This window comes from Apodemus sylvaticus, chromosome 6 (assembly GCF_947179515.1).
Source record: "Apodemus sylvaticus chromosome 6, mApoSyl1.1, whole genome shotgun sequence".
Taxonomy (NCBI): domain Eukaryota; kingdom Metazoa; phylum Chordata; class Mammalia; order Rodentia; family Muridae; genus Apodemus; species Apodemus sylvaticus.
In genome coordinates, this window is record NC_067477.1 from 69,307,619 (window position 1) to 69,322,648 (window position 15,030).

The following is a 15,030-nucleotide window of genomic DNA, read 5'->3' on the forward strand; positions in this document are numbered from 1 at the left end:
ATTTTCCGCAGACAATGTTTGATTTCTTGAATATAATAAGTTGCTAAAGTTAAATCCTGCTATTCAATTCAATCCTATTTCTTCATTTCGGCATGGTTTTAGAAATGTGTGAAATTCTATCTGCAAAAGATCACGTTAGCTTTGCCCATCTAAGTCAGTGTGATAACGACAGCTTTGGAGTCTTGGGCTAGGGGTACAGAGTATCAGGGCAGAGTATCTTCTTAGCACATGCAAGGCTATGAGCCTGATCCCCAATACTGCAGGTATAATAAGAATAAATACTATAATCAACTAACTATAGTTATAAATAATAATAATTATTGTCATATTAATAATAATCATTATTATTATTGCAAGGCAGAGAGGACTGAACCCAAGAATTTTTCATGCTAATTAGGCACTATGTCACCCCATCTCTAACACAGGACTATTGATGAACAAATTCTAAGTGTCTTATTCCTAATAATTGTTTCATGATAGCTACAATCACATGAGGATTTAAACAACCAGGTCAATTATAAAGAAAACTAATAAATTAGATGGTGAGGCAAGTCAAAAGTATTTAACTTAAACAACTAGTTGTTTGGTAAACAATTTAAGTAAAAAATGGTTTCATATACAATATTTTCATTTTAATTCTCTAATAATCTCCAGAGAATGCTATGGAAATAAGCCCATGTTTTAATTATTACTACATTAAATTGTAAAAGCAGTGAAAATAAGCCAAGCTACCCCAAATGCAGAAAACATTATTACAACCATATTCACCTTAAAATATAAGCCATATCACACTTCTGGCTGGAGCACAAGTTATTTACTGATTACCAAAGTATACAAGTATACTAACATATATCAACTCTGAATTTTGCTTTTAAAATACATCCCAAGCCATACATTGTCATTGTTAAACCTTAGATATGAATCAACCTGTACAATTAGCACTAAGATCCTGTAAAAATGATTTTTTAAAAAAGTATCACTATCCCCACCTATTCTGATGGCATAGACAGGAACTGGCAACCTATGGGCTAAACCACAGGTACATGCATGAGCCCCCTATGTGTACATGTACTGTCAGTGTAGAGAAGAGATGTTAACAAGTTGTAACAAGATTAAAACAAAAAGTCATCATCATGCAGGAAAATGTATTGAATGTAATTCTACTCCCAAGTTCAGTACTCTTTGTTTTTTCCCCTTCTCTCTTTTATTACTGTTACATTTATAACCATAGACACATCACATGAATATATAAAAATAACTGCTGAGTCCATTTAGTACTGCTTGTATGTATACAGACGATTTCAGGGCTTACTTACTCCATATCAGATAAGCTAGGGTCTCTTCCCAGGAGAAAACTGATTCTCCCTCTTTCAGCAGTCATTAATACAGCAGACAACTGAGTGTAGGTACCACACCATACTAGATTCACCTACAGTTCAACTCCTGCAGATAAGTTTCAGAGAACATTGTGGAAGAGGAGAAAGGTTCAAGATTCAGGACCTGAACGTTTACAGTGAGATTTCCAGTCTTCTCTAAATGGCAATCTAGCTATACATGTGGCTACCCAAATAAAACCTTAAAAAACAATATCAAGAGACAGGATAAAATGGGGGGGGGGAAGAAACTTGATAGAGCTACCAATATACAAAGAGCTACAGGCTGCTGATAAATCACTTCATCTTGTCATTGAACTTCTCTCTACATTCTCTCAAATTCTTTTTTCCCCTCAAAACAAGAATGGAATAAAAGTATGGCTTCTAAAAAACAAAGATCAAAAACTCAGGTGACAGCAGGTGGTGGCAAGGATGTGAAGAAAGAGGAACATTCCTCACTGCTGGTGGGATTGCAAGCTGGTACAACCATTCTGGAAATCAGTTTGGTGGTTCCTCCGAATATTGGAAATAGTACTGCTGGAGGACACTGCTATACCCCTCCTGGGAACAGACCCAGAAGATTCTCTAACATGTAACAAGGACACATGCTCCACTATGTTCATATCAGCCTTATTTATAATAGCCAGAAGCTGGAAAGAACCCAGATGTCTCTCTACAGGGGAATGGATACAGAAACTGTGGTACATTTACACAATGGAATACTATTCAGCTATTAAAAACAATGAATTCATGAAATTCTTAGGCAAATGGATGTAACTAGAAAATATCATCCTGAGTGATTACCCAATCACAAAAGAACACACATGGTATGCACTCACTGATGAGTGGATATTAGTCCAGAAGCTTGGATAACCCAAGATACAATTCACAGACCAAAAAAACTCAAGAAGGAAGACCAAAGTATGGATACTCTGGTACTTCTTAGAAGGGGGACCAAAATACCCACAGGAGGAGATACAGAGACAAAGTATAGATTAGAGACTGAAGGAAAGACCATCCAGAGACTGTCCACCTGGGGATGCAGGATCCATCCCACATTCAGTTAGCAAACACAGACACCATTGTGGACGCCAACAAATGCTTGTTGACGCCAACAAATGCTTGTTGACAGGAACCTGATATAGCTGTCTCCTGAGAGACCCTGACAGTGCCTGACAAATACAGAGGGGAAGGCTCTCAGCCAACCATTGAACTGAGCACAGGGCTTCCAATGGAAGAGCTAGAGAAAGAACCCAAGGAACTAAAGGGGTTTGCAGCCCCATAGGAGGAACAACAATATGAATCAACCAGACCCCTCAGAGCTCCCTGGCATTAAACCACCAACCAAAGAGTAAACATGGAGGGATTCATGGTTCCAGGTGCATATATAGCAGAGGATGGCCTTGTTGGACATCAAGAGAGGAGAGGCCCTTGGTCTTGAGGAGGCTGGATGCCCCAGTATAGGGGAATGCCAGGACAGGGAAGCAGGAGTGGGTAGGTTGGTGAGCAGGGGGAGGGGGTATGGGATAGGGGATTTTTGGAGGAAAAACCAAGAAGGGGGATGTCTTAGTCAGGGTTTCTATTCCTACACAAACATCATGACCACAAAGCAGGTTGGGGAGGAAAGAGCTTATTAAGCTTACATTTCCATGTGGCTGTTCATCACTAAGTCAGGACTGGAACTCAAGCAGGTCAGGAAGCAGGAGCTGATGCAGAGGCCATGGAGGGATGTTTCTTAAGGGCTTGCTTCCTCTGGCTTGCTCAGCCTGCTCTCTTATAGAACCCAAAAATACCAGGCCAGGTATGGTACCACCCACAAGGGGCCCTCCCTCCTTGATCACTAATTGAGAAAATGCCCCACAGTTGGATCTCATGGAGGCATTTCCACAACTGAAGCTCCTTTCTCTGTGATAAATCCAGCCTGTGTCAAATTGACATACAAAACCAGCCAGTACAATTGACCCCTTGTCAACTTGACACACAAACACATCACTATTAAGTCTCAACCCTTACTTTCTTATTCAATCCCAAGATCTAAATAACTTTAAAAGTCCCACAGTCTTTACATATAAAAAATTCAATCCCTTTACAAGGTCTAATATATTTTAAAATTCAAAGTCTTCTAAAATTTCAATGTGGGCTCCACTAATATACTCTCTTCCTTCAAAAGAGAAAAATATCAGGGCATAGTCATAATAAAACGCAAAACTCAAACTCCAATGGTTCAATGTCTGGGATCCAACTCACAATCTTCCCGGCTCCTCCAAGGGCTTGGGTCACTTCTCCCACTCTGCCCTTTGTAGCACACAGCTTGTCTTCTAGGCGCCAGCTGCCTGTACTTCACTGCTGCTGCTGTTCTTGGTGGTCACCTCATGGCACTGGCATCTCCAAAACACTGTCTTCCACTGTAACTATGTTTCACTAATAGCTTCTCATAGGCTTTCTTTCATGGCACCAAGTCTCAACTCCTATGCATGACCCCTTCAGTCCTGGGCCATCAATTGCAACTGAGGTTGCACCTTCACCAATGGCCTTCCTCGACCTCTCACAGTGCCGAGCCTCAGCTGCTCTTCATGGCCCCTTCATGCCTTCAAAACTCTTACATAGTACCAAGTCTAGCCACAGCACAAAATACAACTGTGGCTATCTCTGGAACACAGCCTCTGTACTCTCAGAAAATACTTCCTAGAAGATTTCACCTCAGTGATGCTGGTCTCTTCTTAATCACCACTAATTTCTTAGCTCCAGCTAGCCAGCATCAATAGTCCCAGTAGCACAAAGGTTTGCTTTAGTGGTTCTGGTATCTTGTTAATCACAGCTGGTTCTTCAGCCCCAGCTAACCAAAAGTACAGAATCTTCACAATCAAAACATGGCCCTGATAAGAGTCTTAAATCTTCCCTCTGAAATTTCACAAGCCAGGCCTCCATCTTCTACTCTGGTCTCAACATTATCTTCCAAGCTCCTACACAACATCCCACAGAGGTCTCAACACTGAATGGACCATCTAGCCCAAAGTTCCAAAGACCTTCCACAGTCCTCCCCAAAACATGGTCAGGTTGCCACAGAAATTCCCCACTACACTGGTACCAATTTGTCTTAGTCAGGGTTTCTATTTCTGCACAAACATCACGACCACGAAGCAGGTTGGGGAGGAAAGAGCTTATTGAGCTCACACTTCCATGCTGCTGTTCATCACTAAGTCAGGACTCGAACTCAAGCAGGCCAAGAAGCAGGAGCTGATGCAGAGGCCATGGAGGGATGTTTCTTACTGGCTTGCTTCCTCTGGCTTGCCTGCTCTCTTATAGAACCCCAAAATATCAGCCCAGTGATGGTACCACCTACAAGGGGCCTCCCTCCTTGATCACTAATTGAGAAAATGCCCTACAGGATCTCATGGAGGCATTTCCCCAACTGAAGCTCCTTTCTCTGTGATAACTCCAGCCTGTGTCAAGTTGACACACAAAACTAGCCAGTACAGGGGATAACATTTGAAGTGTAAATAAAGAAAATATCTAATAAAAAAATAAAATAAATAAATAATTAAAAATAAAGATCAAAAAGTTCTCTTTACCCTCCTTTCTGGCCCAGGTTCTGGCATTTATTGACATTTTTCAGACTCAAAAAGGATGTGAAAAGCTGTAGCCAATCAGTATTCTAAGCCACATTAGTTTTCATAGGCAGAGGTTACCATGTGTTTATTAAGGCACAGCTAAGACTTATGCACAGTATCTAGGAAGCAGTTTCAGAAAATTAATGCCATAGTACAATTTCAATCATATAAAGCAGTCAGAGGTGCCTCTTTGCCATGCTCATGAAATATTTTTATCCACACAGTGCTGAAACTATATATAATGCTTTGCAAGAGGTTTTAGGGCTAACAGAAGCATATTAAGACTCCCAGTCTTAAAAAACAGAACACAGAAACTTAAAAGTCCTAAATAAGTGGATACCAAACAGCATAAAATAGAGCCATGGTATGGCATGATTGACACATGACATTAGTAGGAACCAGTAGATTTTCAAAGTAAGTCAAATGTGGCAAAGAATACAAGAGCATGCTTTAAAGTTGTGGTAAGAAAGGAAAGCAAAGAGCAGGCATATAAAGTTCCAGGGACCTAGGCTGCTGATGCCACTTTTTTATAAGGCTTTGTGCTTTGTTTTCAGGCTCTGACTTGTAATTACTACTTGTATTGAAATCTGAATTATCAAAACAGATTTAAAAGACTTCAGTGGAAAAATATGTATGTGTGTTTATGTGCATGTGTCTATGTGTTTATGTATGTTGATCATATTTTTAGTCCAAGTCACAATAGAGATATAAAATACCCTTATGTTGAGGGGAATAACATAAAATGAAAGAAATACTAGATACTAGCAGAATACGAACTCAAAGCACATAGGTTGTGATACTACTCATGCACAGCATCAAGAAATCCAAGCACTCTCAGAAGTTAGCAATCGCTAAATCTTTTCTACAAACCATGGGTTCAAAATTAGAAAGCAAGTAGTCTTCCAGGCCAGATTTGCTGAGATAGATAGATAGATAGATAGATAGATAGATGCATACATACATACATACATACATACATACATACATACATACATACATACATAGATTTTTCTTCTTCCAACATTGAGCACTAAAGGAATTTTGAGAAAAGACAGAAATCTGTTGACCAGACTTCAGGCTACATGGTACTCATGGTACTCATGGGCTTTGTGAGATTGGAATTTTCCACTCCTCTGAGTGAGTCTATGGGAGAATGACAAGGGCTCATCCAAGAACCTCAACTCCATCTCATGCCTGATCTACAACCCAAGTTACTTCTCCTTTGATTTCACACTATTGCCATTATTCTTCCTCCAGTTCTCCTATTTTTTTCTTTTTATTCTTCCGGTTTTATGATCTGCACCTGCCCACGGATGCCCAAACATAGCATTTGATAAGTGATATTTAAGTGTAAAATCAGAAATCTTTATTATAATTCAATTCTAAAGTAAGACTCAGTCCTCTTCCATTTACAAGGCAGCATTCTTAGCTGTAAAAGAGAACATGAGGGGCCAGGTGATGCTTTCAATGAGCCCGTGCCCTAGTCCACAGGCAGGTACATAAAAGCACATAAAGGAATAGGCTAACAAAAAAGCAACAGAACAATGTCAGTGTGCCTTGCATAGATGGTTGATGAATCAGGAAGAAGAGAATTTTACATAAGAATGGGACATATGAACTGGGTATCAAAAGCTGAACAGGAGCACACCAAACTTACCAGCTATAGCAAACTCAGGAAACAATTTTCAAAGCACAAAACTTTGACCTGAATGAGACTACAAAAGCTTTAGAAAACAGATGTTCTCTCTGGTCTTCATTCCCCTTTGTCCTCCAAAGTCTCTCAGTGGCAGGTGGCTTTCCTTATGCCCCATGTTGAAAAGATAGGCTGAGAAGTCTCTAGAAGAATCTAAAAACATAAGGCATGCCTCTCATCTAATTATAGACCCTTCCATCTAGTCATATTCATATGTGCTGTCCAGTCTTCACTGAGCCAGGAAATGAGAATAGTCTTTTGCATGTCTTCTGGTCTGTTTTTATTGAAGGCTTTCTATATCACATAAAATTTGATTAAAGTTAAAGTGTTCCAATAATCTCTTGGTAGTTTTTGTTATGGGAATGCCAGCCATGGCACTTGTCCTAGATGAGGGAGGGAAAGAGGAATGCGTGAGGGTGAGTGTGTGTGTGTATATACATATGTGTGTGTGTTCCTACAAAGAGGACATTTCAGCATAATGGTGACATATATAAAAACACACATAGATAGCTTGAAGCACTGATTGCTATCGGACAATGAGATGATAGTTGAGAGAGGGCAGATTGAGCTCATGTTTCCAGAAATCTCCCCTTCCCTCCGGGTATCTAATTTTCCTTTTTTGACAAAATAAAAACAAAAACAACCATTCAGAAGACAAGAATAAAGTACAAGAACTAATGCCATGGGGAGAATATTCTAGTAAGTCCTGTGTTTTTATCATGTACCCATGTCTTTTCCATGTTTCTTCATGGACACTTCTAAATGAGGTGCACTGAAAGTTGCTGGCCATGGACTTGCCTTACTCTGACTCCAGCCATGATGGCATAAGTGGCCCTATACCAGTTATGAACCACTGCACTAGGAAGATGTGATTAGTTCTTCCCTATAAATAACTGACAAGCACACCATGATAGTCACACATTCTCAGTGATAATTCTTCAAAACAAGCTTTCTTTCAGGGCTTGGGGTTGAAGAGAATTCTAGAAGTTCAATCACAACATATACATAAGAAATGGGGCCAATGCCTCAAACAGTGACATAGCAACACACACACACACACACACACACACACATATTTAGTACACACATGCTAAATTATGCTACAATTTCATATTTCACAGTCCACATACATAGACAAAAAAACTTTTCATGACAGTGTGAAACTCCAAAAGAATCTTAGAAATACATTTTCCCACCATTTTGCCCCCATTTTGTTGAAAATCTTGTTCTTCCCACCAGGAGAGAATGTGTCTAGGCAAGCAGGGTAATGTATACATTGCTTGTCCAATCATGAAACCAAGTCAAATAAAAGATTAGATTTTAAATGACCTGCTCACAGAAACAGCAACCTCAGACACATATAGAATAGGTTAGCAGCATGTCACTAAAAGGCTTCCTGGAGACATACCTGAGAACAAAAATTACGTAATAGTATATTTCCATGGGGTACTAAGGTTAGGCATACATTGCTCAATCAAACAGCAATAAGCACTGACAGCTCTGCCTCTGGATATGTTTCCATTTGGTGCCACAAGCAACTTTGGATTGAGGCAGATGCAACTAGATACCAGAATGAGTCCCCCGATGTCCTGAGGATAATGGGGGTAAGGGCAAGAGCCAAGTAAGCGCCAAATTTCCATTTTTAAACTTGCTTGTCCATCATCTCTAAGGAAGCTTCGACTCAAAAGGTACAAGAATTCACTCTTGGTCCTGAAAACCTTGCCTGTGTGAAAAGAAAAGCAAGGGATGCCACAGCTCAGAATAACAAACTTATGTTCATCTTGGGAGGGTTTTGAGGAAGGAGAAAGTGCATCTTGCCTCCAAGCATGAATGTCGCCTGCAAGAAGCACATGCTTATCCGTACACACCAAAATGCCAGGACAGTAACAGGAAGGCTTCCCAGCTGTGCAGACTCAGAAGACAAGCTCAGACCACCCTAGCAGGCCCGTACCTCTCCTAAAACCAAAATCACCATTATTGTACCCATTACTCTACATGATTACTTTAAGTGAGTATGCTAGGCACCACTGTTTACATATGGGTGTGGCATTTGAAGAAGGACAGATAGCATGTTTAAATAGAGCCCTGCCAGTTTCTTTTCACATGCAGGAGTACTTAGTCTTCATGTATGACACATGCATGTGTGGCTCACATGGAGGCCAGAAGAGAATGCTGGGTTCCCTGAGTTTGGAAGTAGAGATGGTTGCAAACTACCATGTGGGTGCTGGGAACTGAACTGGGTCCTCTGCTAGAGCAACCAGTGTTCCTCCTGATGAAGCATCTCTTGAGACTCTTTGCAGTAAAATTTTATAAAGATAGAAGAGCTCTTTAATCAGCAGTTGTCTTCATGTTTTCCAATTGCTCCTCTGCAGAGACGAAGGCTGCCGTACATTTTATATATTCAGCACCACTAACTGCCACACACGCAGGCAAATTATCATTTAAAACTCCGGAATGTTTGAATTGAAATAAAACTTAGGTGTACAATGGCAAATATCCTCAGATTAATTGAGTTGCAAGAGACATACTCCAAAAATTGACTGAAGTCCATGATATTAGGAAGACAGAAAATTTATCTAGTTTTAGTAAATGTCAAATCAGCAGCTATTGCTTTTAAGATTAATAAAAGATGTAATGGTTTCTAGATAGCCTCTAAATAGAGATTACTATGAATGGAGAAGTGATTTACCAACAGTCACCACAATGAGATTTCTTTAAAGGTTACAATCATCAGTTATTTAGCTGAAACACTGCCGAGAACGCCTGGTCATTTCGTGAATAATGCATAATGTTCATTGTAGACTTGATCTGTACTATAACAATACAGATATTTCTAAAATAATAGAAAAAACTATCTGTTGCCTTCCAATTGCTTAACATATCATTTCCATGAAGTAATTGACTCAGGACATATTACACACCGTCACCTGAGTGTTCTCCCTGCAAGCATAACTTGTAATAATCTGTATACAATGGGCATCACACAACAAACTCATCAACCTTCATAGACTGCTAAGAAAAGATGTGATGAATGCCGGGCAAAGTAAAAGACCTTTTGGAGGCAGCAAATTAAAATGATTAAAATTCTACATAGTTGTGTGGGACAAATTTAAATTTCAGCTTTGAAATTTAATTATTAGCATGATCAACTCATCACATTAAAATATGTTGCCTACATGGTGTGAGTACTTTTCATATAAATTTCAAAATGCCTTTAGGTTTAAGGTTTATTCAAGAGGCTGTCTGGAGAAGCTCAAAGTATAATGTCTGTCTGTTTTATTGCTGGATTATGAACTGCACTTCACAGGATGCTGCAGGCTATTTATATAAGCTTGTTTATCCATATGAACTTCTTCAAGGGCACAACATAGAAGACCTTAATAAATTAAAATGAATTTCTTTTGATGTTGTTGTTTCATGACTATTTGATCGAAATGAGTAGCAGTTTTGCATTAAAGAGCTAGAATAATGCAATAAGCTGTGTGCATATTCTACAACAATGGCAGCTTGTAGGAAGTGTTCCCGCATCCTAGAAACACTAGAGAGCCAGTGCAGACAGGATGGCATCACTGAGCTTGTATTGTCAGCTCTAATCTATTGCAAGTTTACTAACACTGAACATGTATCAATTTCCATGCTCTACTGTAATCATTAACTAAGATTTGTTATCTCCTAGGCTCCTCAACAACCATCCCAAGCTCCCTGCCTTCATCAGTGATACCTCGCACCCTGGCATAGACTGTGGCACCCATGGGAGATGTGACCGTGCTCTATCTTTTTACCCATCTTAATCATAACAGGTAATTACAGAGCTGAACTGACTGAGAGCCACCCAGTGAAAACTCAATTAGCAGTTATACTATGCCTGACAAAATTCTCACCTGGAATGTTTGATAGTTGTGACACAAATGAATATGGTTTATAGCACTGATTCTGGTCTTAGATCTGTTAAGGATTCACTGCAAAATCATCTCTCATCTGTGTAAAATAAGTCAGTATTTCTATATGATCTAAGGGTGCACAACTGAAAAGGACTGCTGTACCCAACCCACATAGTTTCATCGTACAAGAACAGAATGAACAGACGGTAGAGGCATCACTCCTTTCTCTATTTTGGCTGCCATCCCTGCCACGAGAGCCTCTTCACTTTAAACTCATTCAAAATGGAAGCAAATTATAATTGTGCTAAGCAAATAAATATAAGTCCAGTCTATCAATTTATATAAAATTAAATAATATATTTTTACACTGTGTGGTTTCTGACTCACCGACCTTATCAGTTCCTTTTACACTGTTCCAATGAAACAGAAAGATAATCATGCTTGCACTAGAGTAAGCAATTTACCTAACATACATGCACTAGAATTATATACAAATCTTTTGTGAAATTTCAGGGTTATTCTGGTATCTAGGACATACATTCATGTGTCACCAAGTTGGTAATCTACATTTTCAAAGGCAGAACAGCCAATAGGAATGTGTGTTTGTTTTTTGTCATGTTGATGTCCTACCCTTGAGGGGTACTTTAGGTGTGTGTTTGTGAGAGTATGGCTGAGTGGATTCAAAGCCAAAATTATTTACTCTAAGTTCCCTTATAGGAAAATGTGTCAGCCATGCTCAACAGGAAAATAACAGACAGAGGTCCAAATTCCAATTTTCCTCTCTCAACCAGAGCACAATTCTTTTTAGTATCTAATATTTTCATATATTTTAAATCACATTTTCCCCTTCTCTGAACTCTCTACCAATCCAACTTCAAAACAAAAGAAAACAAAAAAAAAAAGAGACTAAAAAGACAGATAAAAAATAAACAAGGGGGAAAAACCGCACACTAAAAACGTGGAGTCCATTTTGTGTTGGCCAATTATTCCTCTGCATGGGGTTGATATACTCAGTATTACTTCTTCTGAGAAAATTCATTTTCCCTTTCCTAGCTGGTATCAAATGCGAACAGCTAGGTTAGAAGTGAGACTTTGTGTCATCTCCCCTTTCTCCTAAGAACACAAGGCTTAAGTACAGACCATGTCTGTCTTTCTTATCTGACATGCTGGCAGCTAGAAATGTCACAGATTTCAGATATTGGAATGCTTACATATACATAAAATATCTGAAAGAAAAGACCCAGGCCTATATGTAAAATTCATTTATTTCTCACATATCCCTATGTACATACCCCTATGTATGCCACCTTAAAATAAGTTTACATATTATTCTTAATAACTGTATACAGGCATGCAAAAGAGCTTTCCTATCATGGCACCATGTTGGAATAGTCAGCATTAGAGAGCTTCTAAGGTCATGGTTTGTGATTAGGGATTTTCAAACTAAGTGATTCACATATATATGACCACAGCTCTTGGCATGCAATGACCAAACAATCAGAGCCACAACAGATGCTTCAGTTTGATCAGAATTCAAACAAAAGGTTATAGCACCTTACCAGTACTCTTCCCGACAATTTTCCTAACACAGCCAAAGCTACAAGTACCCTTTCCAGTGGTAGCTGGCAATATGAAATCACCTAAGAAGTATTTCAGATGGGCATGGTGGCATAGGCCTTTAATCCCAGAACTTGGTAGGCAGAGGTAAGCAGATCTCCATGAGTCTTAAAACCTGGTCTGCACAGTGGGGTTCAGACCAACCAGGTCTATATAATAAGACTGTGTCTTACCCTGAACCCCACAATAAAATGGAGTTAGGGACGACACATCAATTAAGAGTACCTGAGTTTGGTTCCTAGCTCACCAGGCAATTTACAACTACCTATAATTCTAGACCCAGGGAGGTCCAAGGACTCTTGTTTTCTAGGGCACTTCCACTCACATGTACATAGCCCCACACAGACACATATAAATACATACAATTAAAATAATAAAAATAAATCTTGAGGAAAAGTACTTAATTTGCCTTTTGCCCACATGAGAGATTATCAATACCTCCTTAGTCTGTTTTTATTTGATGCTTGCAAAGGTTCCTTACAGGTTAGACCATGAGAATCTCAAGATTTTAGGTTACCCACCATGGAAAATACACCCTTAAGAACCAACAATCAATGGCCAATATCACATATATGTTAATTAATTCATGCATATTTGAACACTAAAAATGCCCTCAATTTTTAGAAGTTTTAGGAAACAAATTCTAAAATTTAATCATCAGAGGGACAGACCTACTATTTAAAAATAATTTTAAGGGGTAACTATGTAAAAGGATTTGAAAAACAAATATTTGTTTAGATTCATAACTTTCAGGCAATGTGTTCATAGAAAAGCATGAAAAATTAATAGATGGCTTAATTTTCAAAGTCAATAAAGTCATGGGTTCAAAACCACATGCTCTGGTTGGGTCTTGCCCTCTCCCTGTTTTTGTTCACTTAACACAAAACACATTAGCTCCCCCATACATTTACATATGTAAACTATTTCATCATAAATCATAACACATATGTAAATTATTTCATCCTAACTCCTATAAAACCTTAATTAATGTAAAAGAATGTTCAGGTGGACAGACTTTTTCTAAAATAAAATAGAAATAGAAGAGATTTATTTCACCTTCACATGGTGTCTTTCTCATGCAGAGTTCAGATTTCCACATTTGAATCCCTTAAAGGATTTGATATGCAGGAAAAGAAGAGAGGACGCTGGTGAACATTTCATTTCAGAGACACGGACAGACCACCATAATCCAGACAGAGCAGTGGCCTAAAACCTACCTTTTACTGAGGTGTTTGGTGGAGGGCCTTCCATCCTCAGATTCCATGGAGGGTCCCCTTGGTTGGCAAAGTCTCTCATCTTGAGATAACTAATTGTAAGTCGGATGATAGACGCCTTGTCAAGCTGGCTGGTGATGGCCGCAGGAAGAGGCAACAACTTGGCCAATTCATAGAACTCAAAATTTTCTTTTCCCCGGCGGGATCGAGCAGCATCTCTGGATTTCTCCTTTCTCAGTGCTTGTAAACTGAAAACAAAAAGGTAGCAAAGTGTTCAGAACCTGTGATTCTAATTTTTAACTTCTATCTTTTCCACCCAAAATAGACCAAAAATTAATCAGAATTAAGAGCCATAGTCAGATGAATTTTAAGTAATGTCTATGGTGGCCACTTGTCACAAACAGTTATAACTAATAAAATCGTGTTTTGTTTGTTACAACACTTGTGTCTTCCAGCTGTCCAGGCAGTGAGATACTGCCCTTGTTTCTAAGACATAAGGCTCACAAATGAGGCATGGTGATATAGTCATAAGCAATTTAAGACTCAACTTGTATGGTTGTGTTTCTATACTGATTCTCAAGGTTTGTTTCATTAAACTTTCATTGCCACTAGAAACTTTAACCACTAAAGGAAACACTTTGTATATATTGTTTCAGTTATCATCTTGGAAAACAACAGTAAACACCAAAGTAATTCACTTTATCAGAATCAACAAAGATAATACTCCAGTGTTCTTAGACCTCTACAAGGATCTTCACACTTTCAATCACATGATGGAAATGTCACAGTGAAAATATAGATTGTGAAAGGTGTTGATGTCCACTTGATAAGAGAACACTGTAACTTCATACAAGTGGGCCTGCGTTAGCATAGAGATAGAGTCTCAGAGATACTAGAGAATGCACTGCCCCCAAAAGCCAAACTTCCTTGATAGCATGAGTTTTAAGTGGAAAGATAAGCTCTGTCTGGGTTATGAAAATTTATAGACATTATAGACATATTACTTCACAGAGGAGGCAACAGGTTGGATCCAGAATTTTCCTTTAACTATTCATGTGCATTTCTGTTTGAAGTGTTACTCACATGCCTGAGAGCAGAACCTGGCACCACCGAAGCCGTATGCAAGGCTCTGAGGGGAAAACCATCTCCTCTGAGTCACTCTCACTGCTTTGCATCTGATGAGTGATGTATTCGAGCTCAGACCCCAGTGATAACTAACCAGGTTATATGTGCAGCATCAAGGAACTAATAAAATAACTGGTAACTACCTGCATTACTGAATGGAGATGTTTTAAATGTTTAAATCCATATCCTGGATTCCCGTAAAATAAAAAGAGCAACAAGGAAGGATGCAAGGAAGGAAGTCTGGAGACAGAGATTAAAACTGTTTCAGCAGTATGGCTGCATTTTCCCATAAATAACAAATGAAGAATAATCGGCTAAACCACACTGTAACAGGCATGGATTGCTTACAGTGGGAAAACGCATGCTCTTCATATTCCCCAAACATCTTACAGAATATCTGCATAGCTTAAGAAATGCCATGATAGTTGCTGGGATAACAGGCTAAGCAGCATGCATGCTGATGTGGTTAGTAAATGCATACATACAAATATGCATGCATGCATACATACATACATA

The 15,030-nt window shown here is 39.0% G+C and overlaps 1 protein-coding gene across 1 annotated transcript in view; it reads right to left on the bottom strand.

Moving 5' to 3' along the window:
- Npas3 (neuronal PAS domain protein 3) overlaps positions 1-14,534 on the bottom strand; it is a 573,957-nt gene extending 559,423 nt beyond the window's left edge. Inside the window, exons 1-2 of the mRNA XM_052186732.1 lie at positions 14,473-14,534; positions 13,393-13,637 (exon numbers count right to left, since the gene is read on the bottom strand). Coding sequence (XP_052042692.1) covers positions 13,393-13,637; positions 14,473-14,534 — 307 coding nt within the window. The remainder of the gene's footprint in view (positions 1-13,392; positions 13,638-14,472) is intronic.
- Between the last annotated feature and the right edge of the window lie 496 nt (positions 14,535-15,030).